Source organism: Taudactylus pleione, unplaced genomic scaffold (assembly GCF_031769625.1).
Source record: "Taudactylus pleione unplaced genomic scaffold, aTauple2 ptg000914l, whole genome shotgun sequence".
Classification (NCBI taxonomy): domain Eukaryota; kingdom Metazoa; phylum Chordata; class Amphibia; order Anura; family Myobatrachidae; genus Taudactylus; species Taudactylus pleione.
The window spans coordinates 1,297,860-1,323,470 of record NW_028285315.1 but is presented as its reverse complement, the minus strand read 5'-3'; the positions used below and the strand labels follow the sequence as shown (position 1 = coordinate 1,323,470).

Below are 25,611 nucleotides of genomic sequence, written 5' to 3'. Positions count from 1 at the left end.
GTGTGTGCCAGTACGTTTTGTGTCAATAAGTTGTGTCTGTGTCAGTAAGTTGTATATGTGTCAGCAAGGGGTGTCTGTAAGTAGTTATGTACTGTATAATAATGTGCCATTAAAGTAGTGTCAGTAAGGGGAATCTTCAGTATTTGGTATCTGTGACAACAGGTATGTGTGTCTGGTATCTGTGTCAATAGGTGTGTGTGTCAGTAAGTGTCTTTATTAATAAGTTGTGTCTGTGTAGGTAAGTGTGCCTGTGTCACTAGTTGGTATTTGTGTCAGTAAGTGTGTTTGTGTCAGTAAGTGGTGTCTGTGTCAATAATGCTGGCCATACACGCTGCAATTATCGGGACGATCCGCCCGATATCGGCGGATCACCGCGATAATTGTAGCGTGGAGGGGGGCGACCGAGGGTTAAATATTGCTCGGTCGGGCATGCTGGATTGTCCAGCATGCCCGTCCGATGCGATATTTACCCGGTAACTGTCGGCCGCATCGGGCAGTGTATGCCCAGCGCGGCCGACAGACAGACATTTCCTGTGTTCCTTCCTATGGAAGGAACAGGGAAATGTCTCCTCCCCCGGGGGCGGAGCGCAGATGTCGGGCTATACACTGTGAGATTTCTCTCACAGTGTATGCCGCGGACATCTGCGGCTGGCAGCCGGCCAGATAAAATGTCTGACAGACATTTTATCTTGCCGTGTATGCCCAGCATAAGTGTTTGTGTCAGTAAAGGGGTGTCTGACTGTAGGATGTGTCTGTGTTAGGTAAGTGTCTGTGTCAGTAATGCTGGGCATACACTCTACAATTATCTGTCAGATATCTGCCAAATCTGTCTGGTGGGAAGGAAAATGGTCCGTTTTCTAGTGTTTGGGAGCAAATTTCTATTGTTATTTGCTCCCATACATTACCAGATTTTCATTCCAACCAGCCAGATTGGACAGATATCTGACAGATAATTGCATAGTGTATGCCCAGCATTAGCAGTATCTGTGTTAGTAAGCGCTGTCTGTCAGTGTATTTGTATAGGTAAGTGTGTCTGTTAGTAAGTGGTACCTTTGTCAAGAAGTGTGTACGTGTCAGTAAGGTGTGTCAGTAACTGTGTGTGTCAGTAAGTGTGTTTGTATCAGCATAAGTAAGGGGTCTGTGTCAGAAAATTGTATCTGTAAGTGAGGGGTGTTCCTTTCAGTAAGGCAGTGTGTGTGAGTGCAACTACTGTATGGGGACTGTGTGTGTGAGGCTACAGGGCAGTGTGTGTGTGGCTATGGGGGCAGTGTGTGTGTGTGTGTGCGGGTATCGGGGCAGTGTGTATGTGTGACTATGGGGGCAGTGTGTGTTGTGAGGCTATGGGGCAGTGTATGTGTGAGGCTATGGGGCAGTGTATGTGTGAGGCTATTGGGCAGTGTATGTGTGAGGCTATAGGGCAGTATATGTGTGAGGCTATGGGGCAGTGTGTGTGAGGGAATCGGTATGTAATACCGCCAGCCGCATGGCCGGGAGGTCGAATCCCGGCAGCTTCAGGCCGACAGAGGAACAGATCCCGGCAGTGGCAGCCCGACAGCGCTGGAAATCCAGATCGTCCCCAGGTAAGTACTAACTAACCTAACCTACCCCCCTAACCCTAACCCTCCCTTATGGGTGCCTAACCCTAACCTCCCCCCCAAGTGCCTAACCCTAATCCCCCCTCTATGTGCCTAAACCTAACCCCCCGCTTTTCCGCTTCCTAAACCTAAGTCCCCCGGGGGGTGCCTAACCCTAACCTCCCCCCGGCGGTACCTAACCCTAACCCTCCCTCCCCCTAGCCTAACCCAAACTCCCGGGGGCGTGCCTAACCCTAAGTCCCCCCCGGGAGCCCTAAACCTAACCCTCCCCCCCCCCCGTGGCTGTCCACTCGCGTCACCCGGCATCCCTTCGATCGGGGCGTCGGTAAAATGAGAGGTGTCTACATCAAGACGCCGGTCATTTCACCCTCGCCAGGGATATGACAGTCGGGAAGCCGGCTGTAGGTATAATGTCATCCGGCTTCGCGATTGCATCCCTGTGTGAGAGGCTATAGCGCAGTGTGTATGTGTGGCTATGGGGGCAGTGTGTGTGTGAGGCTATGGGGGCAGTGTGTGTGTGAGGCTATGGGGCAGTGTGTGTGTGTGAGGCTATGGGGCAGTGTGTGTGTGTGTGAGGCTATGGGGGCAGTGTGTGTGTGTGAGGCTATGGGGGCAGTGTGTGTGTGTGAGGCTATGGGGCAGTGTGTGTGTGTGAGGCTATGGGGCAGTGTGTGTCTGAGGCTATGGGGCAGTGTGTGTGTGTGAGGCTATGGGGGCAGTGTGTGTGAGAGGCTATAGCGCAGTGTGTATGTGTGGCTATGGGGGCAGTGTGTGTGTGTGTGGCTATGGTGGCAGTGTGTGTGTGTGTGGCTATGGGGGCAGTGTGTGTGTGAGGCTATGGGGGCAGTGTGTGTGTGTGAGGCTATGGGGCAGTGTGTGTGTGTGAGGCTATGGGGGCAGTGTGTGTGTGTGAGGCTATGGGGGCAGTGTGTGTGAGGCTATGGGGGCAGTGTGTGTGTGTGCGGCTATGGGGGCAGTGTGTGTGTGCGGCTATGGGGGCAGTGTGTGTGTGTGTGAGGCTATGGGGCAGTGTGTGTGAGGCTATGGGGGCAGTGTGTGTATGTGTGAGGCTATGGGGCAGTGTGTGTATGTGTGAGGCTATGGGGCAGTGTGTGTGTGAGGCTATGGGGGCAGTGTGTGTGTGTGTGAGGCTATGGGGCAGTGTGTGTATGTGAGGCTATAGGGCAGGGTGTGTGTGAGGCTATGGGGGCAGTGTGTGTGTGAGGCTATGGGGCAGTGTGTATGTGAGGCTATGGGGCAGTGTGTGTGTGTGAGGCTATGGGGGCAGTGTGTGTGTGAGGCTATGGGGGCAGTGTGTGTGTGAGGCTATGGGGGCAGTGTATATGTGAGGCTATGTGGGCAGTGTGTGTGTGTGTGTGTGTGTGAGGCTATGGGGGCAGTGTGTGTGTGAGGCTATGGGGCAGTGTGTGTGTGAGGCTATGGAGGCAGTGTGTGTGTGTGTGTGAGGCTATGGGGGCAGTGTGTGTGTGCGGCTACGGGGACAGTGTGTGTGTGCGGCTATGGGGGCAGTGTGTGTGTGTGTGTGTGTGTGAGGCTATGGAGGCAGTGTGTGTGTGTGTGAGGCTATGGGGGCAGTGTGTGTGTGCGGCTACGGGGACAGTGTGTGTGTGCGGCTATGGGGGCAGTGTGTGTGTGTGCGGCTATGGGGCAGTGTGTGTGCGGATATGGGGCAGTGTGTGTGTGTGCGGCTATGGGATGCAGTGTGTGTGAGGTTATGGGGCAGTGTGTGTGTATGTGTGGCTTTGGGGTCAGTGTGTGTGTGCGGCTATAAGGGCCGTGTGTATGTGTAAATTTGTATGCAGTTGACGGACTGGGGCCCGAAACTGATATCTTGCTTAGGGCCCCTTGAGGTCTAAATCACCTCTGGATGCTTCTCATAGGTATCTCTATACACTGACATGTGATGTTCGTCATAGGTATCTCTATACACTGACATGTGATGTTCCTCATTGGTATCTCTATACACTGACATGTGATGTTCCTCATAGGTATCTCTATACACTGACATGTGATGTTCCTCATAGGTTTCTCTGTACATTGACGTGTGATGTTCCTCATAGGTATCACTATACACTGACATGTGATGTTTCTCGTAGGTTTTATACTTGCAGTGTCTGAGTGTAACAAGATGAAAAAGGAAAAGAAGCACCTGACTGAGAGGATCCTGAACCATGCCCTGGGCATCATCTATTTGCTTACAGGAGAGGTGAGAACTCTAGAGAATTATTCTCCTATCAACTCCAGACTCACTTGCAGATCGGTGACACCAGTAACAAATGTGACACTAAACACACGTTTCAAGTGTCTTTAATTTCCCGTAATATCACAAAACCAGTTCCTGCCCTTTTAGAGTATACCGCCTACATTTACTAGAATATATATATATATATATATATATATAAGTTATGCCCCATCCTCTGTGCCTGCTGCTCTGTTCCTCCCACTCTGTCTGCTGCTGTCCTACCTTGCCCACTGTTGCATTCCACCCCATATTCGCCTTCTCTCTCCTGCTACCCCCCCCCCCCCCCACCCCTTACCGTGTTCCTGACAACTCTGTTGAAGGCATGGGCATCGGAACCCTGGTATCGAAAGGTTGTCAGGTTTCCAACATAAAAAATTACAACTAGCCATCGCTTCATAACCAGATGATAAATGACCATTGATAGTAATACTGTGCACATGTGCAGACGCAGCCGAGCTTCGCGTATGTGCACATAAGCTTTGCTGCGGACGCCACTTCCAGGTGTCTGCATCTGAATTCAAACAGTCAGCCATAGAATGGGCATCGGAAACAGCTTCCGATGGTTAGTACTTAGTAGCCATTGCAAACCCGCTATTCATGGGAATATTTATTTCCATTGGATCGGGAACATCAATGGTTACTAACCATTGGTTTCTGATGGTTGACATAGAAGTCCATTTACCAGGAATATGTTAACCGTTGACTACAAGTATGTTTTTGGAACATTGGAGGAAGCCCATGCTAAAATGTCCCACTTTTTCATTGTTTAGGAATATGTGATAGTGAAGAAGAATTCTCCACACAGCGCCACCCACCTGCTGACCGGAGAGGTGAGTACTGTTGGTGAACACGACCTTATGCTGGATATACTACACAGATAACCTTTTAATCTCCATGTGGGCCTGTGCTTTCTCACTTCCTGCAGACTCTCATTGCTTACATGGATAATTATTAAGTTATGCCTTTTATGTCTGTACTAATGAGACATTACACTATAACACTATATAGAAACACTACATACCTAGAGTGTGCTTTCCATGGAAATAGGACTTCTGTTTTTTTCAGGTGCCTATAAAATGTGGGGATTTCTCAATCTATTTCTCTATGGAGGAGTGGGATTTTATAGAGGAAAATAAGGATCTTTACCAGGAAGTAACGCTGAAGAATCAAAAGATATTTCCTTCCCCTGGGAATTTGGAAGATATTAACTTAGGTGAGTGACTGGACAAGGGAATGCAGGGCCAGGTCCATACGTAGATATGTCTCTGCCCTAGGTGAGTGACTGGACAAGGGAATGCAGGGCCAGGTTCATACGTAGATATGTCTCTGCCCTAGGTGAGTGACTGGACAAGGGAATGCAGGACCAGGTCCATGCGTAGATATGTCTCTACCCTAGGTGAGTGACTGGACAAGAGAATGCAGGGCCAGGTCCATACGTAGATATGTCTCTGCCCTAGGTGAGTGACTGGACAAGGGAATGCAGGGCTAGGTCCATATGTAGATATGTCTCTGCCCTAGGTGAGTGACTGGACAAGGGAATGCAGGGCAAGGTCCATACGTAGATATGTCTCTGCCCTAGGTGAGTGACTGGACAAGGGAATGCAACACCAGGTCCATATGTAGATATGTCTCTACCCTAGGTGAGTGACTGGACAAGAGAATGCAGGGCCAGGTCCATACGTAGATATGTCTCTGCCCTAGGTGAGTGACTGGACAAGGGAATGCAGGGCTAGGTCCATATGTAGATATGTCTCTGCCCTAGGTGAGTGACTGGACAAGGGAATGCAGGGCCAGGTCCATACGTAGATATGTCTCTGCACTAGGTAAGGTGAATGAAGAATTGTGCTTATGTTCCTCTATCTAATTTCCCCTTCTTCACTACTTCTGAGGAAAAAATAGGTTAAAGACCAAATAAGAATATAATATAAAAGTAAATAACATTAATATGCCTAAGCCATGGCGTTGGCTTACATGCTGGACTAGACATGTGCCAAGTCTGTATGGTATTTTCAGCACGGGATTACCTAGGAACTAGTGACATCACAGAGACACGAGGCACTTGTATGAATTCAGGTATAGTTAAAATCCACAAAAATTCCATGTAAATTCTATATGTCTAGAAAAAGACGATACATGTTTATAAATCACTTTCTACTTCAGGGTCCATAGGGGTCCACAGGGTGACCTTGGGGGGTATAGCTGGATCCTGGATCCTCGGGCACCACGGAGCTAAAGCTTTCAGCTGCTCCCAGGATGCACTAGGGTCCAACCTCCACTATACCCCGCCCCCGAGCCACAGGTACCTCAGTTTAAGATGGTGCCCGGCCGGAGTCGGGTCACCCTGCGGGGGGGGGGGCTGCAGGAGCAGCCCCCTAAAGCTTTTTATTTTAACTTAGTTTAATTTTTTTTTTTTTTACTATAGTTTTTTTCTCCAGAGCGGCAGCGATGGGCTGTCTGTACAGACGCCCACGCTGCCGCTCCTTCTCCCTGCTGGCGCCGCGACGCCAGCACTGAACTGGGGATCGCGGCGGGGGAAGCCAGAGTCTGTACTAGCCGGACTCTGGCTTCCCCCGGGACTGCTGCCGGAAGACGCCGGGGAGATTAAGGTAAGCCGCGCACCGCTGATTAGCGGCGGTGCGCGGGTTCCTTGTAAATGCAGTCCCATGCCCCCGGTCTAGGGGACAGACCGGGGGCGCTAGCGGTGGCGGCGGGCCCCCCCTCCAGCGGAGGAATACCCCGCCAGACCACTAGACCACCAGGGTAAATTATGCGGCAAGCGGGATGCCGGCAACCCGGGGGTTAAATATGCTAGCCAGGGGAGGAAGCCTTCCCTGTCTAGCGGCTCCTCCCCTCAGCTCAGCGCGCCTTTCAGCTCGTAGTCTGGCGTCGCTGAGCTGCAGCTACTCGGGCCACTCCTCCTCTGAGGTCTCCTGCGGCCATTTTCTTCAAGTGGCAGCGCAGATCTTCAGGGAGCACGCGGACCGGTCCCCCTGTGTACCTCTCCCCCGACAAGGACAGTGTACACAGCACTATAGCCCTCCCAGACACTGAATCTGGGAGGTTGATTGTAGTGGAAAGGTGCAGTGAGTATATCTTCCTGCATGGTATGTGACTTTTTGCTAGTGCTGCCTGTCTGTGTCTTTTTTCTACTTACTGTCAGCCTATACCTATCCCTTTCCTTCTCCTACAAGCCCTACAGGTGTGCGGGGGAAGGGTGTTTCTACAGACCTCGCCTATATAAATCACGTATTTGTGAGGTCCGTCACATACAGTTGTGTGCTACACAGTACCATATTGTGGGCTGTTGTTCAGCACACTGGTGAGTGCGCTCGTTTTCTTCCTAAGTCATGTCTGAGGAGGAGATTGAGCACTCCGGGGCTCCGGTATTGTTCTCCTGCAGGCGCTGTTCTGCAGGAGTGGATAGGGAGGATTTGTCACAGGACGGCCTGTGCGGACGGTGCCAGGCGCTCCCTGGTATGTCTAAACCTCCCATGTCGCAGGAGCCACCATGGGCGATGTTTTCCCAGGTGCTGGTGTCCATCGCGGACTGTCTGTCGGTCCCGACTGCCGCCCCTACTAGGGCGTTGCCCCTGCCTGCCATCCCCCATTCCCCGGGTGTCCCACAATTATTGCAGACTCCCCTGGGGTCTCAGCCTGTTGGTCCCTATGCGGGGTTGCCAATGTATATTCAGTCCACCCCTGTGGCACAGCAGGCTGTGGTGCCGTTTCAGGCTCCTGTGGCAGCTCCTCCACCCTGGGTGGATGCGCTTTCCCACACTGTCCAAGATTTGGCGGCAGCATCTTTGGCTTTTCAGTCGATGTTGCGCAGTGACGTGCCCTCCAGGGCGTCTAAACGCTCAGTCATGGCGCAGGCTGCGCATCTTTCGGATTCTGAGGGGTCCTCGGATGATGGTGAGGTGCAGGATGACTCAGCCTCAGATGCCTCAGTCCAGGAGGTAGACACTAAGTCTTCCATCAATGTGCGGGCTCTGGTTAAGGCGGTGCGGGCCATTCTTCTGATTGAGGATGAGGCACCCGCTCCCAAGTCGAGGTATCCTAGTTTTAAAAAAGCTAAGGTTACTTCTGCAGCGTTCCCCTTGTCTGATCAGTTGACTGATCACATGGCGGTGGCCTGGCAGACACCCAGTAAGCGTTTCCTGCCACAGAAACGCTTGGCGTCCAATTATCCATTCCCGGAAGCGCATTGTAAGAAATGGGAAACTCCGCCTGCAGTCGATTCCCATGTAACACGCCTCATCAGGAGTGCTACTTTGCCATTGCCGTCTATATCCTCACTGAAGGATCCTACGGACAGGAAGGTGGAGACTTGTCTAAAGTCTATTTATTCTCTCTCAGGGGCTGTAGCCCGGCCGTCCATGGCCATCTCCTGGGTGGCCAAGGCCATTAAGGGGTGGGCCAACGCCTTGGAGGACACGTTTACGGATGAAGCTCCGGACGTCCAGAGGGCGTTGTTAGGACAGATGAGAGATGCCGCCTCCTACATTGGAGAAGCATCGTTGGATGCTAGCCTGTTGACCTCTAGGGTTTCGGCGGCAGCAGTGTCTGCTCGTAGATCCTTGTGGTTGCGATCTTGGAGAGCAGACGCGGATTCAAAGAAAGGCTTGGAGGCCTTACCTTTTAATGGAGAATTACTATATGGTCCGGACCTGGACAAAATAGTAGATACCCTGGCAAAATCCAAGTCAGCCTTCCTCCCTTCAGCTACTACACCTGCTAAGGTCCGAGCTCGGCCTTTCGTTCCTTTCGGGTTCAGGGCAAGGCAAAGGGTCAGTCCTTCCCGAGGCAGTCCGCACCCAAGACCGCCTCAAAGCCAAAGAAGCAAGCCTGGAGTGCTAGGCGCCCTTCTTCCAAGCAAGAAGATAAGCCTTCTGCGTGATGGGACGGGCCTCCCTCTGGGGGACCCCAGAGTGGGAGGCCGACTTCTTCAATTCGCCCAGTGCTGGCACAATACCACCACGGATGCCTGGGTGCGAGATGTGGTCTCCCAGGGGTACGCCCTGTCTTTTCGGCACAGGCCGCGTGGCCAGTTTTTTTGCACAAGTCCTTCTCAGGACAAAACCAAGGCCTTGCAGGTTCAGGAAGCCATAGAGGCCTTGCTGACGACGGGGGTCATTATACCCGTGCCACAGTCTCAACGTGGGATGGGGTATTACTCTACGCTGTTTCTGGTGCAGAAACCCAATGGCTCTCATCGCCCCATCCTCAATTTGAAGTCCCTGAACAGGTTTCTCAGGGTTCCCAAATTCAGGATGGAAACTTTGCGTTCCATCATTCTGGCGATGGAACCAGGGGACTATATGGTCTCCCTGGATATCCAGGACGCCTACCTCCATGTGCCTATAGCAACATCGCACCAACGGTTTCTGCGGTTTGCTATTCTCCACAACCACTACCAATTCAGGGCTCTACCCTTTGGTCTCTCCACGGCACCAAGGGTATTTACCAAGGTGATGGCGGTCATGGCGGCTCATCTTCGGAGCCAGGGAATACGGTTGCTACCGTATCTAGACGACCTCCTCTTGCTGGCAAGCTCCCCGGAGGTACTGATCCAGCATCTCCACCTGACGGTCGCTTGTCTACAGGCGCACGGCTGGTTGATCTGGAAGAAGTCCTCCCTCATCCCATCACAGCGGATGGTTCATTTGGGGGCCCTGCTGGACTCTCGTCAGCAACGGATTTTTCTGACTCCAGAGAAGGTCTCCTCCTTACAGCTGCGGATTCACAGTTGTCTGAGCAGTGGCAGAGTGTCGGTGCACTCAGCGATGAGACTTTTGGGGTCCATGGTGTCGGCATTCGACATGGTGGAGTTTGCCCAGTTCCATTCCAGGCCCCTGCAGGGGCTGATTCTTTCGGAATGGAACGGATTGCCACACAGGATCCGCTCTCAGATGCTGGTGTTGTCCTCGGAGGTGCGCCTGTCCCTAGCCTGGTGGTTGCAGACGGCTCATCTCCTAGAGGGGCGCCCCTTTTGGATCCCGGAATGGGTTCTGCTCACGACAGATGCCAGTCTCCGGGGTTGGGGGGCGGTGACAGGCTCCTTGTCACTTCAGGGTCGTTGGTCGGCGGAGGAAGCGCTTCTTCCCATCAACATCCTGGAACTACGGGCAGTATACAGAGCCCTGCAGTTGTCCGGCACCGCTCTTCACGGAAGGGCCGTTCAGGTGCAGTCAGACAACGCCATCACGGTGGCGTACATCAATCACCAGGGAGGGACTCGCAGTCGAGCTGCGATGTCGGAGGTGTCCCGCGTCCTGGCTTGGGCGGAGCGCTATCTTCCAGCTCTCTCTGCAGTTTTCATCCCTGGAGTCCTCAATTGGGAGGCAGACTTCCTCAGCCGTTACGACGTGCATCCTGGGGAATGATCGCTTCATCCAGAGGTATTCCAACTACTCGTGGACAAATGGGGGCTGCCAGAGCTGGACCTGATGGCGTCCCGTCACAATCACAAGCTGCCTGTGTACGGGTCAAGGACAAGGGACGCAGGCGCAAGTCTGATAGACGCGCTGTCGGTGAAATGGCTGTTTCAACTGGCTTACTTGTTCCCTCCGATATCTCTGCTGCCTCGGGTCCTGCGCAAGTTCAAACAGGACGGAGGCACACTGATCCTGGTGGCCCCAGCGTGGCCCAGAAGGCCGTGGTACTCCAATCTGCGGAGCCTGTCCATCGACGCTCCGTACCTCCTACCTCAACGGTGGGACCTGTTGTCTTAGGGGCCCTGTCTTCACCCGGATCTGGGTCGACTATCTTTGACGGCGTGGCTCTTGAGACAGCCGTCCTGAGGTCTCGGGGCTTTTCTGGCTCCGTTATTACCACCATGCTGAGGGCGCGCAATCCTGCTTCCGCAAGGATCTATCACAGAGTGTGGCACACTTTCTTTCAGTGGTGCGAGGCCAGAAACTATGACCCCCAGGTGTTCCGGGTTTCGCGTATTCTGGCTTTCCTTCAGTCGGGTTTGGACTTAGGATTACGTCTTTCCTCGCTGAAGGTGCACGTGTCTGCTCTGTCTGTGTGGTTCCAGCGCAGGATCGCTGCTATGCCGGACGTACACACCTTTTTCCAGGGAGTTTTGAGAATCCAGCCTCCCTTTGTGCCACCTGTGGCCCCGTGGGATTTGGCGGTGGTTCTTCGGGCCTTACAGGGTCCGCCTTTTGAGCCCTTGGAGTCAGTGGAGCTCAAGTGGCTAACTTTTAAAACTGTTTTCCTCTTGGCAATTGCTTCTGCCAGGAGGGTTTCAGATTTGGGGGCGCTTTCTTGTCGTCCCCCTTTTCTGATTTTTCATCAGGACAGAGCGGTGCTTCGCACTCGTCCTGAGTTCCTGCCTAAGGTGGTTTCCAGGTTCCACATTAATCAGGAATTTGTTGTACCAGCCTTTCAGTCGCCTGATCTTTCGGCTGGGGAGGCTTCCTTAGATGTTGTCCGTGCACTCCAGGTTTATGTGGACCGGACTAGTTCTGTGAGGAAGTCGGATTCTTTGGTTTTCACAAGAGGGGTTGGCCTGCCAACAAACAGACTCTAGCCCGTTGGCTTCGTTCTGTTATTATTGAGGCTTATATGCAGGAGGGTTTACCTGTTCCAGCCTCTGTTAAGGCTCATTCCACTCGGTCTGTGGGCCCTTCTTGGGCTGCTAGCCGTGGCGCCTCTGCTGTTCAGCTCTGTAAGGCGGCCACCTGGTCTTCCATTCAGACCTTTTTGAGGTTCTATGCGTTTGACACCTTTGCCTCTCAGGATGCATCCTTTGGGCGCCGGGTTCTCCTATCAGCACAGGAGCGTCCCCGCCCTTAGTTGGACTGCTTTGGGACATCCCCAAGGTCACCCTGTGGACCCCTATGGACCCTGAAGTAGAAAACAAGCGATATGATAAGAACTTACCTTTGTTATCTCTGTTTCTACGAAGTCCATAGGGTCCACAGGGCACCCGCCCTGACGCACCTGGCTTCATATGGGCTCTGTGACTGGTCACCAGTTTTCCGTCTCCCATTTCTGTGAGTATGGTTCTTGTGTGTTCCAGTCTTCCTTCTCTCTGTTTCGTCTCCTCCTCCGGCCTGGGCTGCTTACCAACTGAGGTGCCTGTGGCTCGGGGGCGGGGTATAGGGGAGGTTGGACCCAAGTGCATCCTGGGAGCAGCTGAAAGCTTTAACTCCGTGGTGCCCGAGGATCCAGGATCCAGCTATACCCCCCAAGGTCACCCTGTGGACCCCTATGGACTTCGTAGAAACAGAGATAACAAAGGTAAGTTCTTACCATATCTCTTGTTATTTAGCCCTAAAACTGCTATTACCTTATTTGTTCTGTATTTTCTGAATACGGTGTAATGTAAATATTAAATATTCAAATCTGCCCCTGATCAAACTTTGCTCCTATCGAGTGCAAATGCAAGTTTTATTTTTATTTTTGCATACAAAGAAAATACTGTCTCCTTTTGTATGAGGCACTCAAATATCGGACAGCTTTATTTTACCACTAGAATGTAGAGTTGAGCTAAGAAGCACCCCACCTTCTATCTTGGGATAATGCTGAGTATTACGCCAGTTTTCAAAGTGTAACTTACGTAAAATTGCTCCCGGTCTCCAGCGCCGCCCCCACTAGACCACCAGGTCTTCTCACAGAGACCGCAAGCCCCAGGTAGGATCCTCCCTTCTCTCCTCATCCGAAACGTTGAACGCCCATTTTCCTCAGCTTGCTCAGCACAGCGCAGGGAGAGAAGCTGGGCTCCTGTCTCCTCTATAACCTGCTCCCTGCAGCCTGGTAATATAAATGTAACTCCTTCCTGACTGTATGCAGCTGGATTGTTGAGTAATATTGCCCATATTTTCCTGCATTGAGTGGTCTGTGTGCATGTGAGTATTTCTAATCTGTGTCTGTGTGCTTGCTGTTATCACTGGTCACTTGGGGGACATCCCTGGCTGGGTAAGTACAGCTATCAGTAGATGTATACTTAGCACTTTAGACCATTTTTGCTACCTCCCTTCTCCCTTTGTTATTTGGGTGTGTGGGGATTTCTGTGACGATAACAATGTCCAGAAGTAAGACTCCCAAGGAGGTGGGTGCTTCAGTGATGCACATCTGTAAAAAATGTGTTGTCGTCATCTCTCCTCAAGACCCGGGGCACCATGGCCTTTGCATCAGTTGCTTTACAATGCAATGGCGATCTCTGCCACTGAATCCAGTCAGGAACTGGCTTGGGCGTCCAAATTGTCCCTACCGCAGTCCCTCAGCTTCCTATGGCGGAGCCACCATGGATGCAGACATTTTCTCAACCAGTCCAGGGACTAGCTCAGGTGTCTGCATCTTTTCAACAAATGCTTGATAAAGATAGGGCTCCCAGACGCAGGCCTGCAGCACGCGAGACCACGACTCTTCTATCTGAGGGCTCTTGGGAATCAGAAGTATCTTCAGATGGGGAAGCAAGTGCTTCTATTACCTCTGACGTTAAAACATCTTCAGTCCCTGAGGAGGCTTTGTCTCCAGTAGATGTAGAGGCTCTTATTAGAGCAGTAAAGGCTATTCTCCTTGTTGAGGACGCCGAGCAGCCTCCTAGATCCAAAGCTCCTGTCTTTAAAAGACAGAAGAAGGCAGTAATGGTATTTCCAAGGGGAGTGGCTCTCGACTGCACGCCCTAATTTAATGAGAGGTGCAATATTGCTGAGATTTATAGTATTATGCATAGAAAGAAATGGCTGCAGATGCACTATGCAATCATTACTGCTCAAAATTGAAATATATATTACAATTGAATATCATATAAGAAGTTGTTAGCATATATTTGGTCAAAAATATGGGTCTGCCCACCAATGTCCAGGTCACCTCTTGTCGGGCAAGTCCCTAACACTTTGGGCTTCACATCTGGGGCCCAGCCAAACCACCCCAGGGCATCACACTAGTGAAAACTAGCAGTGGAGTGTTAGAGATTATCAGGTGTGTGAAGGCAGCTACTCAGTATTAAGTGTGTTACAAAAATGTGTGAAAAAATACATAGATGAAAAACAAAGAAAGTGATATACACTGTGAACCTCAAAGTGTTAGGGACTTGCCCCAACGAGAGATTACCTGGATGTTGGTGGGCAGGCCCATATTTTTGGCCAAATACATGCTATCAATCGCTTATATGATATTCAATTGTAATATCCAAATACATGCTATCAATCTCTTATATGATATTCAATTGTAATATATATTTCAATTTTGAGCAATAATGATTGGATAGTCACTATGCTTCCATTTATAATTTCTCCCTATTCTCAATTTAAAGCATCTGAAAAAATTCCTCCAGATTCCCAAGTTCCGCATGGAGTCCCTGCGGTCCATCATTCTAGCCCTTGAGCCGGGGGACTTTATGGCATCGTTGGATATCCAGGATGCCTATTTGCATATCCTCATTTGTGCCAATTACCAGCACTTCCTCAGGTTTGCGATATAAACCAGCCACTTTCAGTTTCAAGCGTGTGTTTACGAAGGTCATGGCGCTAATGGCAGTACATCTCGCCACAGAGGCATCAGAATCTTACCCTACCTAGACGACTTGCTTCTCCTGGCCCAGTCTCCGACAGTTCTCAGAGTTCACATCCATCTGACAGTAGAGCTTCTACAGTCACACGGATGGATAATCAATTAGAGGAAATACACACTATATCTGTCCCAGGAAATGCTCCACTTGGGAGTCTTGTTGGACTCAAGAGCTCAAAGAGTCTTCCTCCCGCCGGACAAGATCTTGACCTTACAAGCCAGAATCCGCTCCTTTCTAGGCCAGGCACGGGTGTCCATTCACTCGTGCATGCACATTCTGGGGTCTCTGGTCTCAACGTTTGACATGGTACGGTCAGTTCCGCTCCTGGCCTCTTCAAGGGGTCATTCTCAGAGTTCACATCCATCAGATAGTAGAGCTTCTACAGTCACACGGATGGATAATCAATTGGAGGAAATACACGCTATCTCTGTCCCAGGAAATGCTCCACTTGGGAGCCTTGTTGGACTCAAGAGCTCAAAGGGGTAAATTTAAGAATCGAGTTTGGTCGAGGTTTTTTTTTTTTTTAAACTCTCTTTGCTTCACCGAAACTCGGGTGAGTTTACCCTCTAACAACTCGCAAATTTACTAAGAAGTGAGTTTAGCTGAAAGTGAGTATTCCGATGGTGAAGCAGATCGAGATTTCTCCCCCTATTTGCGAGTTTAGATGAGATTACTCACCTGAGATTGCAGTGTTTTCTCTCTGCCAAACTCACCTGAACAAGTAGCCATTCACATAGTGTAAGCTGCTTGTGTTTTGTACCTGTAAAAAACGGGTTAATTGTTTTAAAAAAAATGACGTGAGGCCCTCCCCAAAAGCCTAACCAGCCCCGGACTTGTCAGCCTGTCCTGGTACCTAAAATTACAGGAACAAAACGAGTAGGATTCCACCGTAATTTAGGTACCAGCACCAGGCTGCAGGGCCAGTCCTGGTTTTAATTATAGGGGAAAAAAAAGCGTAGGGGTCCCCCTAAAATGAAAACCAGCACCAGACCCAAAACGACTGGGGTGTAATGCCACTGCCCGGAGACCCTAATACTGGGTCTCCAGGGCCAAAGCATTCTCACCCCAAGTCGTTCAGGCCAAGCCGGGGATCTCAAGGGAGGCGTGGACCCCCCAAAAAAGGGGCCCCCCTTTCCCAAAACCCCAGGCTTGGTCTGAAGCCCGCACCCCTGGGCTGTGGGTAGAGGGGTAATAAAGTGAAGAAAAGAAAGAAAACTATAGTATTTTACAGTGGAACTACAAGTGCCAGCAGGCGGCCGGCACCCGTACCTCCACTGTAAAATAATTAGTTAAATAAAGATAGTACACACACACACCGTATACAGTAAAAGTTTAATACACACATACCTCACTCACACATACTTACCTGCTGACAGATGTTCCCATGAAGAAATCCGTGAGGAATGACCTGCAAAAAAGATCCTATACTCACCTCCATCATTGCGCTGGTCTCTGTGGGAGTTCTCCACATTCAGCCACCATTCGTGTCTCCTGTGGCTCCCTGGAACCTGTCGCTGGTTTGCCGAGCTCTCCAGTCGGCTCCCTTTGATCCATTACAAATGGTTGATTTGCACTGGCTCGCATGGAAAACAGTTTTCCTTCTAGCCATGGCGTCGGCCCGGAGGGTGTCAGATTTCATCGCACTATCGTGTCGCTCCCCCATTGCTGTGCTGCGGCCTCGTCTGGGCTACCTTCCCAAGATGGTGTCACGCTTCCACATAAATCAAGAAATTGTGGTACCTGCTTTCCAGGCTTTAGATTCCTCTCAGCTGGAAGCTTCCCTGGATGTGGTGAGGCATCTCTGGATTTATGTCAAACGGACCAAAGATATTCAATGTTTTTATTATATGATGTTCATAAGAGGGGCTGGCTGGCTGCTAAGCAGACCTTGGCCCACTGACTCCACCTCACCATTCGCCAGGCTTACTCCTTGGCGAACCTTTCTACCCCTGCTGTGGTGACATCCCATTCCACCCGGTCAGTGGGGACTTCCTAGACAGCGCGCTGTGGGGCTTCTGCAGAACAGCTCTGTAAGGCTGCCACGTGGTCGCCTGCTCATACCTTCATACCATTCTGTACTCACTGCAGGTCAGGATCGTCCCTGCTCATAAGGGGACAGCTTTGGGACATCCCAGTGTCATCCCTGTGCCCCCTGTGGAGGAAGAAGAAAAGGATACTTATGTTGCTTACCTGTTAAGGGGCGTAAATGTGGGGATTTCTTTCAGAACCCTTTGGACAGCCCCCCTAACGATAAATTCCCGAATTTTTTTTTTCGTAACTTGCGTACTTTGGCGAAAAAACGGGCGCGCACATTTTGGGCGTATTGGGTCTGATTTTTCGGGGGGCGGTATGGATGCTTCAAGTGTTTTAAACATCGCACGTGGTCACAGCAGGTGGTATTTTAACGGTTTTTAAAATTAAATTTTTACGACACGATACACGATACTTGCACCCATTTTAAAGTACTTAATTTAGGTGGAAAAGTAATATCCTGGAAAAAAAATAGCTTTCTATCATTTTCAACTTTATTTTTTTTCACCCAAGATTACCCAACTTATGAAACATTTTTGGGGTAATTTATCATTAGGGGGGGTGTCTAAAGGGTTCTGAAAGAAATCCCCAAATTTTTGGCCCAAAATAGGGATTTTGCATTTTTTTTTTCTCCTGGTCTGGAATGGAGAAAACTTTTCTCCAGTTTTTTTTCTCCATTTTCAGGCCGTATTCAATTAGAGGCGAAAAGCCACAATCGGCGACATTTTTTCGCCTGTCGGAACTTATCTCCTAATTCATTTCCAGCCGGAACTCACCTACGTGGAAACTCAATGCAATGTAATAGGCGAAAAAGATTTCTCTATGAATAGCAGTGAAAAGAAGTGCAAATTCTTTATTTTGGGGTGCAAACATGGGGAAATGACCCAGGACCCTTGGCACAGTCCACCAAAGGCCAAATCTTGAATAAAAAAAACCCCCAAGAACACCCCAGAAAAGTACTTTCATTTTTGGGCGAAAAAGTAAAAAGTGGGGGGACAAGCATAAAAACTAGTGAAATTGACACCTTGGGGGTCTGCAAGGATGGGTCAGGTGTTTTGGGGATTGCAGGTGCATGCCGCAGGTGCGTTTTTTAAATTTTTTAAAAGTCCACTTTAGAAAAATTTCAATATGCTTGTACACATTTTCAAGTGTTCACTCTAGGTCCAGTAGCAGGCAGGGTTCCGGACCTAGAGCTAGGGTACTTTTGCAAAAAGGGGGTGTGACCAATGAAAAGGGGGTTTATCTTTATGACGCGTCCCCTTTTCTTCGCTCTTGAGGGCGTGCCCGGCACGCACGGACATGCCGGGCAGTCCCCAAGCGCCACGGTCACTGTGAAGGATTGGGTATGATATACCGCCGGCCGCATGGCCGTCGGTTCGATTCCCGTCAGCGGCAGCCCGACAGGAGCAGAGTGCGACGCAGCGGAAGCCCGACAGCGCTGGAAATCCCGATCGTGGATAGGTAAGTATCCACTAACCTAACCCCCCTAACCCTCCTTAGGGGTGCCTAACCCTAACTTCCCCCCAAGTGCCTAACCCTAACCACCCCCTTCCCCGCTGCCTAAACCTAAGTCCCCCGGGGGGGTGCCTAACCCTGTCCCCCCCGGGGGTGCCTAACCCTCCCTCCCCCTAGCCTTACCCTAACTCTCCCGGGGGGGTGCCTAACCCTAAGTCCTCCCCGGGAGCCCTAAACCTAACCCTCCCTCCCCGCGGCTGTCCGCTCGCGGTGCCCGGCATCACTACGATCGTGATGGTGGGCGCCGGTCTCCCGGCGTCGGGGAAATGCTGGCGTCTACGTCTAGACGCCCGGCATTTCACCCTTGCCGGGATAAGACAGTCGGGAAGCCGGCTGCCGGTATATAGGCAGTCGGCTTCCCGATTGCTTCCCACTGTGAATGGATGGTGAACGCTGCTCTTCAGTTTTCCCCACCCACGGCCTGCGGATGGAGGACAGAACCCGCAGGCTGTTTCAGCAGGGCGCCGCGCTGGAGGGCAGGGTGCTTTCTGCCCTTCAGAAATAGGGCAGGGCGCGGCACCCCGCTGAAACAGCCTGGCGGGAATGCTACACAAATTTGACTGGACTACTTATTTTCACCCCAAAATACTGTTTTATGCCATTCTTCATCACTTTTGCATAGACACTAATAAGAAGCAATTTAAGCAACTTAAGTACCCCAAACACTTTTATTAGGGCTATTAGTACACATCTACATTGATTACCGATGTTAGTGCATCTTTTTTTTGGTACAGACTGACTTCCCCACTTCTGACAGTACTTTCCGCCTGTTCCGCAATCACCACTTACCGTTTTCGCGTGGTTTGGAATTGAATAGGGCGAAAAGCGGGGACGAAAAAGTTTTCGCCTCTGAAACAGGCGAAGGAGGCGGAAAGTTGAACAGGTGAAACTTTTACGACTTTTTGCCTCTAATTGAATACGGCCCTTTGCCTGTTTTCCGTTTTTTTGGCAAAAAACTGCCATTTTCGCCAATGGCGAAAAAACCTTCAGTTTTCGCCTCTAATTGAATACGGCCCTTAGTCTTTTTCTTCGACTCCATAGGGGGCTTGTGGGTATTTTCAATTAACTACTTGGTGCCCAGACTCGCCTCTCCAGGCTATACCCAGTGTCATCCCTGTGACCCCTATGGAGTCGAAAAAAGAGACTTAACAATTAAGCAACATAAGTCTCCTTTTTCTACACGGATTCAAACAGAGTACTCGAGGGAGGGTGTTGTTTCTGCTGTATAACCGGGTATGATAACTTTCTATAGGCTTGCCAGGTGGATATACTGTACCAGGGCCGTAGCTAGGGTAGTGCGGCCGGTGCCATGGCACAGGGCACCGCAGGTCAGGGGGCGCTGTTTGGGCCTGTCAAATTTCTGTTTATTATCATTCTCGCTTATAACTTCCTCTTATTTCATTCCCAGCATCTCCTGACCTCTCCTATCTCTTCCCTGGCCCTTCCCCATGAGGCCATTCCCCTTTTTTGGGTGCATTATGTCCCTTTGAAAAATGAGGGGGGTGCCAATGCTCTTTCTGGCACAGGGCACCAAAAAGTCTAGTTACGGCTCTGTACTGTACTACAGTTGATGACCGGCGTGCATATTGAGGTGGATTCCACTTTGCAGGTCGCAATTGCAGCCAACTCTCCATCAGCCCCTAAGTCTGTTCCCAAATGTTAAAGTTGCCCCCCTAACTCTTTGCAGCACAACATGTTTTTTTACGAAAGTGCAAAATGCACATTGTAGCTGGATTTATTCCTAACTCTAAATAAGACTCCTAGTGCACATTTATTATTGCAAAATAGCACAATGTGCCACTATTTCACATCAAAATAGATCAAAGGCTCTGTATTACTGAGGTGAATGATAATTCAGTATATAATAAAGCTGACAGGGACTGACAGACAGGAAGATTTGCTTTGTCAAATTATAGTCTAGATATATTGATTTATACACGGGCAGATCCAGAGAAGTCTCATCAGGGCTCTGTCCTAAATATGAGATTGAAGCTGCAGATGTCTGTATTGGAGAGTGGGCAACAATTTCCAATGAGATAGTGTAAACTCGGATTGACAGCGAGCAATGTATGTTAGTGGTTCCTATCAGAACATTTCAGTTTTGAGTTTAATGCTCCTCTAAACCCATTGTTTTTATTTTTATACCCTTTTTTTCATGATAACTTTTACAGTTAATTTACATGTAATTAACCCGAATTCCTTCATTCAATCAAGAGGAATTAATATAAATAAAACATTAAATGATTTGATAATTAGTGAAACATCCCTCCTTTATTTTCTGGAATATGTGTCTGAAAACTCCCTCTCTTGGAATTACCAGATGGCCATAATATGTGTGACACTGTATCACTTGTTGAGGAAGAAATGGGTGGAAAACATAACGTCAGTCAAGAGGTGGACATCTGTGCAGGTCAGTGGTATTCATCTGTTAAGTTTATAAGTTATTAGAATATAACATTAGCATAAACAATTGGTAAAGATGACCTTATCACTTGTTCACAAAAAAGGGGGCCAGCACACCAGCAATAAGAAAAAATCTCTTACTGAGCAGTAACAAAGCCATCCTGTAATAATAAGCAAGCCAAATACTTAGCAGTATGATGAAAACAGTAGGGATGACATCAGAATAGCTCCCACTATGCTTTGTTGAGCAGGATACCTTTTTATGTTTCTTGCCCTCTTAGTATACTGATATGTTCATGCTTTACATGTCAAGTTATCGAAATTACAATCTTGAAGTACTATCCCTAGGATAAAAGATGTAATAAATACATTTACTTAGCTGTGATAAATAAGGTTAGTATACATCCAGCGATGTCTGGATGTGTGCAGGATTTCCAATCCCAAGGTTGGAATGTACGTAATTTCCAAGACATCGAGAGGCACGATGTCTCTTTGTCCCCAAAGAATCTCCCCCAACTTACTTCCTTTTATATATGTTTCTCAACTGTCAAATAAATGTTATCCAATACTAACTTGAGGCCGGTTTATTCAGTCTACATCATTTTGGTATGTGTTTGTTGTAGCAGATGTTTTTATGGACAACCTGGACGCTGTGTCACATGGTGAGAAAGGACATTGGGAGACAAATGAAAATGACATCCTACAAGTAGAAATTGATTCAGACACCTATTCCAGTAAGTGGTACTAACATGTGGCTCTGCATTTGGGACAAATCAGCCATGCCCCTGCTGTGCCAAAACAAGACATGTTTTCCTTGAAGACCTTACCCCTGTCAGATGTATCGCACACTGTCTTTAATGTGTGTTCTTGGGACTGTTTAGCAAATATTTGGACTGTTGGGGGTTATGCACAGCTATTTGTGAGAACAAGCAAGAACAGAATTTTTGTATGAAATTATATTAGAGATGAGCGGTTCGATTCTACTCTGTTATGTGCGGATCTGAGAAACTGCATTGTATGGACTATCTGGCTCTCGTGTTTTGGATAGCCAATAAGATAAATCCGAACTTACGCTAATTTTGTGAAAAGAATCAAGTAAAACCGAACTGCTCATCTCTTATTTATATGCAATATCTGAATGTATCTCTAAAGTGGTACTGTTTATGGAGAGAAGAGTCATAAATATAAATCTAGAAGTTAGATGATATGAAAAATGTATCTGGAAGACTGGAAAGGCCTGCAGACCAGGGGGAGGAGGGGAAGGGGGGGGGGGGGGTGACGGAGGGTATGGTCTTGTGCAGCCTGACACAAGAGAGAGATTAAATGTGTGGTAAAGAGGGAAGGAGCTGATTTATTTATCTCACCATTGAGAGTTCCATACACCAGACCAACTTTCCTTCAACAAACCAACTAGTTGGATGGTTGGAGGAAAGTTGGTCTGGTGTATGGCAGCTATATATGTGAGTTACACTTGTCCTGTATCTGTGAAGGCTGTCCAATCTGATTCTCTGCAACTGGACATTACAGCTTGGCAATGACAGTCTTATTTCAAATGTATATTTACTCACTGCCCATTTTTTTGATATTCAGACTGGTGACTTGATGACTGGGGTGGGGGGGGGGGCGCATTGGTGTAACAATGGTAAGTGGTTTCCCACATGCTCTCATCAGTTCAATATATGGAGGCTGCAAAAAATGATTTCTAATAGATGGAACAGTGACTTTATAATATACCTGACAACTGCACACTGTTCAGTAATTTTGTAGGCTGTACCAATATGCATGATAATCCAGCCAATTTTAGGGGTCAATTCAATTAAATATGGGTTGGTTCCTGTGAGCCGTTACCACTGCATACTCGCACCGCATTTTCTATTTTCAATTCAGTTCAGTGGCATAATTAGGGTATTTGGAGCCCAGGGCAAATTGAAAAATGGAGCCCCTCCCCATCTATGAGCGCACGCCGTAGGCGCGTGTGATGAAAATGAGCGTGGTCACAAGGGGTGTGGCCACTGAAAAATGGGGCATGTCAACATGACACACCCCCCTTTCTTGTCACTGGGAACATTTCTTTCCATATGCACCTTAATGCAGTGCCCCTTATACAGTCCCCCCCTATTCAGTGTCCCTAATAGTGGTCCCCCTTATGCAGCCCTCTATTAGTTCCCCTTATACAGTGCCCCCAATAGTGATCCCCCATATGCAGGCACCCAGTAGTATTTCCCCATATGCAGTGCTTCTTATACAGTGCCCCCAGGAGTGATCCCCCTTATGCAGGCCCCCAGTAGTGCCCCTTATACAGTGCCCCCAGTAATTGTCCTTCTTATGCAGGCCCCCAGTAGTTATCCCTCTTATGCAGTGCCCCCTGTAGTGGTTCTCCCTTTTCAGTGCCCCCTGTAGTGGTCCCTCCTGTGCAGTGCCCCCAGTAGTAAGCCCCTTTATATAGTGCCCCCAGTAGTAATCCCCCTATACAGTGCCCTTTATATAGTGCCCCCAGTAGTACCCCTTGATGCAGTGCCCCCAGTAGTGCCCCCCCGCCCCGAAGCAGTGCCCCCAGTAGTAGTCCCCTTCTTAGCCTTAGTAGTGGTCCATCCCCCCCCCCCCAATGCAGTGCCCCCAGTAGCCAGTAGTGGTGCCTCCCCTCCCAGCAGACACACACATAAAAAAAAACCCCAAAAAACCCCACTTACCTGAATCCCTGCTTCTGCTCCCACCGCAGCCATCAGCTCCTCTGTCCTCCTGGGCCGACCCGCTCTGAATTATTGGAGAGACGTCATGACGTCTCTCCCATTACCCATTGCAGGAGCCGGAAGATGGAGCTCATGAGTGAGCTCCAGCCTGGCTCCGGCAGTGGGCACAGCAGTCAATGACAGTCTGTTTGACTCTCATTGACTGTTAATCAGTGGCGGGCATCGGCTCTAAGCACGGACTAGGAGCGCAGCTCTGCTCCCTGCCTGAGCCCACACTCTACCCTCCCGCTAGCGCTATTGGGTAAGTGTTCAAGGGGAGGGAGCATAGGACGGCGCTGGGCGCATGGAAGCCTAGCACCGGTCCTGCTGCTAATTAAAACAAACACACAGCCATCGGCCGGCGGCTGTGCGTTTGTTACTATGTGTAGTGCTGACTGAACTCTGTCCTGGACCGCGGCTGGCGGATCCTCCCACGCCGCTGGTCCGGTGGCGCCCAGGGCATACGCCCTGCTCGACCCCCCTTAGTTATGCCACTGATTCAGTTCTAAACTCGCACTGATATTTCAGTGGAAATTTGTGTTTTTTTGCACACACCCCTGAGCATATGAAAAAGGTAGGGAATATCTTTTTGGCAATGTTAAAAGGTCAGGACATATCTTCTCGTACATCTCTCCTAATGAATAATCATGCACATGGAGGTCTTTAAATAGCATAATTTGGCCAATAAAGATATGTCAGTTTTCAGGTGAATTTCTCTAAAAAGCACAATAATGGGTTAAATGATGTGGGATAGGTACAGTATATGGAGGTGTAAATGATGTGGGACAGGTACAGTATGTGGAGGTGTAAATGATGTGGGAACAGGTGTGTGGGGGTGTAAATAATGTGGGACAGATATGTGGAGGTGTAAATGATGTGGGACAGGTACATGAAGGTGTAAATGATATGGGACAGGTACCTGGAGGTGTAAGTGATGTAGGACAGGTACGTGGAGGTGTAAGTGATGTGGGACAGGTACATGGAGGTGTAAATGATGTGGGACAGGTACCTGGAGGTGTAAGTGATGTGGGACAGGTACATGGAGGTATAAATGATGTGGGACAGGTACCTGGAGGTGTAAGTGATGTGGGACAGGTACATGGAAGTGTAAATGATGTGGGACAGGTATGTAGGAGGTGTAAGTGATGTGGGACAGGTACTTGGAGGTGTAAATGATGTGGGACAGGCGTATGGAGGTGTAAATGATGCTGGACAGGCACGTGGAGGTGTAAATGATGTGGGACAGGCGTGTGGAGGTGTAAATGATGGGACAGGCGTGTGGAGGTGTAAATGATGAGACAGGCGTGTGGAGGTGTAAATTAAAATTACTATACAGACATTTTTCTGTACCTCAAACAGCTGGAAAAACTTTAATTTGAGAAAAATGCTTGCTATTTTTTAACTATTAATAAACATCCTCCATATGACACCTTTTAAGAACCTCCAATACTTTCTTTATGGCCACGAATAGCCTTCTATATGGTGCTATCTCATTTGTCACTTTTTTGGGGGCCCAGGATGGTTTCCCCACTTTTTCATGCTCTTATCCAAGATCGCATTTTATGGAAAAAGTTCCGCAACCTCGCCGTGACTATGACATATTGGCATTTCTAATTTCATATCGCATTTCTCAGGTGCGTGCATTCACGTGATGTACGCGAGTTTCATGAAACAACCTTGCTTTTGCAAACTTGATTCTGATTGAATTGGCCCCTTTGTGCCTCAGTTGGGTCACTAGTTCTAGTGAATTACTAGGTAACAGCCCATTTGCTATTTGATGTGAACTGTTTGTTGACTATAAGTCACAATGATTCTCCATGAATAAATGTACCTGTGCTACATATTTGCTGTCTTATATCTTTTTAAACTGTGTATGCAAATAAAATAATGTTACAGTTTTCACATTGGAAGTTGATGTTTTATACAGGTGAATATTACCCAAACCATGTGCCTGATGATGGGCAAACAGAGGAGCTATTTGCGAGACGTTGTGAGCAGGAACTCCATGGTGATACCTGGGCAGGTAAGCAGGTGGCATGTAGGTGGCTGTCTAAGGGTAATGTACACAGATACACTAAATCCATGGGCACCAAGTAGTCATCAATTGACTTTTTTATTAATCTAGTCCAAGTTAGACCATGTGAGAAATTTGATGATTGGTTATGGTCTTAAGGCGCATATCCACTACACGAGAAAAATTAGCGATTGAACGATTACGACATCTTTATCGTTCAATCGTTCATTAATCGTGCAGTGAATATGCCGGCAATGACCAGCGATATGCGCTCCCGCTGCTTGTTGTCGGCATTTGTCATCGCCTGAACATGCAGGCCAACCGATATCGACAGGTTGTTCATGGTCGGTGATGAGGGGAGGGTGCCTGCACTGAACGACATATCATTCACACATTATCCACTGCACAGGATGATGAACGATTACAGTGTTGTAATCGTACAGTCGTTCCACTCTTGTGTAGTGCACCTTTAGTACAACTTTAGGCCTGACTCTGAGAAGCACGCAAGTTTTGAATCTGGGAGCATCTGGACATTT

At 49.1% G+C, this 25,611-nt stretch overlaps 1 protein-coding gene across 4 annotated transcripts in view; it reads left to right on the top strand.

The window, feature by feature from the left end:
• The window catches only part of LOC148473719 (uncharacterized), a 49,855-nt gene that overhangs the window by 15,377 nt on the left and 8,867 nt on the right, over positions 1–25,611 (top strand). For 3 of the 4 annotated variants that reach the window (XM_088459572.1, XM_088459573.1, XM_088459571.1), the window contains exons 2-7: positions 3,713–3,822; positions 4,629–4,688; positions 4,924–5,071; positions 20,250–20,339; positions 20,956–21,066; positions 24,989–25,084. In XM_088459572.1, the coding sequence (XP_088315698.1) occupies positions 3,745–3,822; positions 4,629–4,688; positions 4,924–5,071; positions 20,250–20,339; positions 20,956–21,066; positions 24,989–25,084 (583 nt within the window). In that variant the 5' untranslated portion in view covers positions 3,713–3,744. The remainder of the gene's footprint in view (positions 1–3,712; positions 3,823–4,628; positions 4,689–4,923; positions 5,072–20,249; positions 20,340–20,955; positions 21,067–24,988; positions 25,085–25,611) is intronic. The other variant, XM_088459574.1, reaches the window with a different exon arrangement.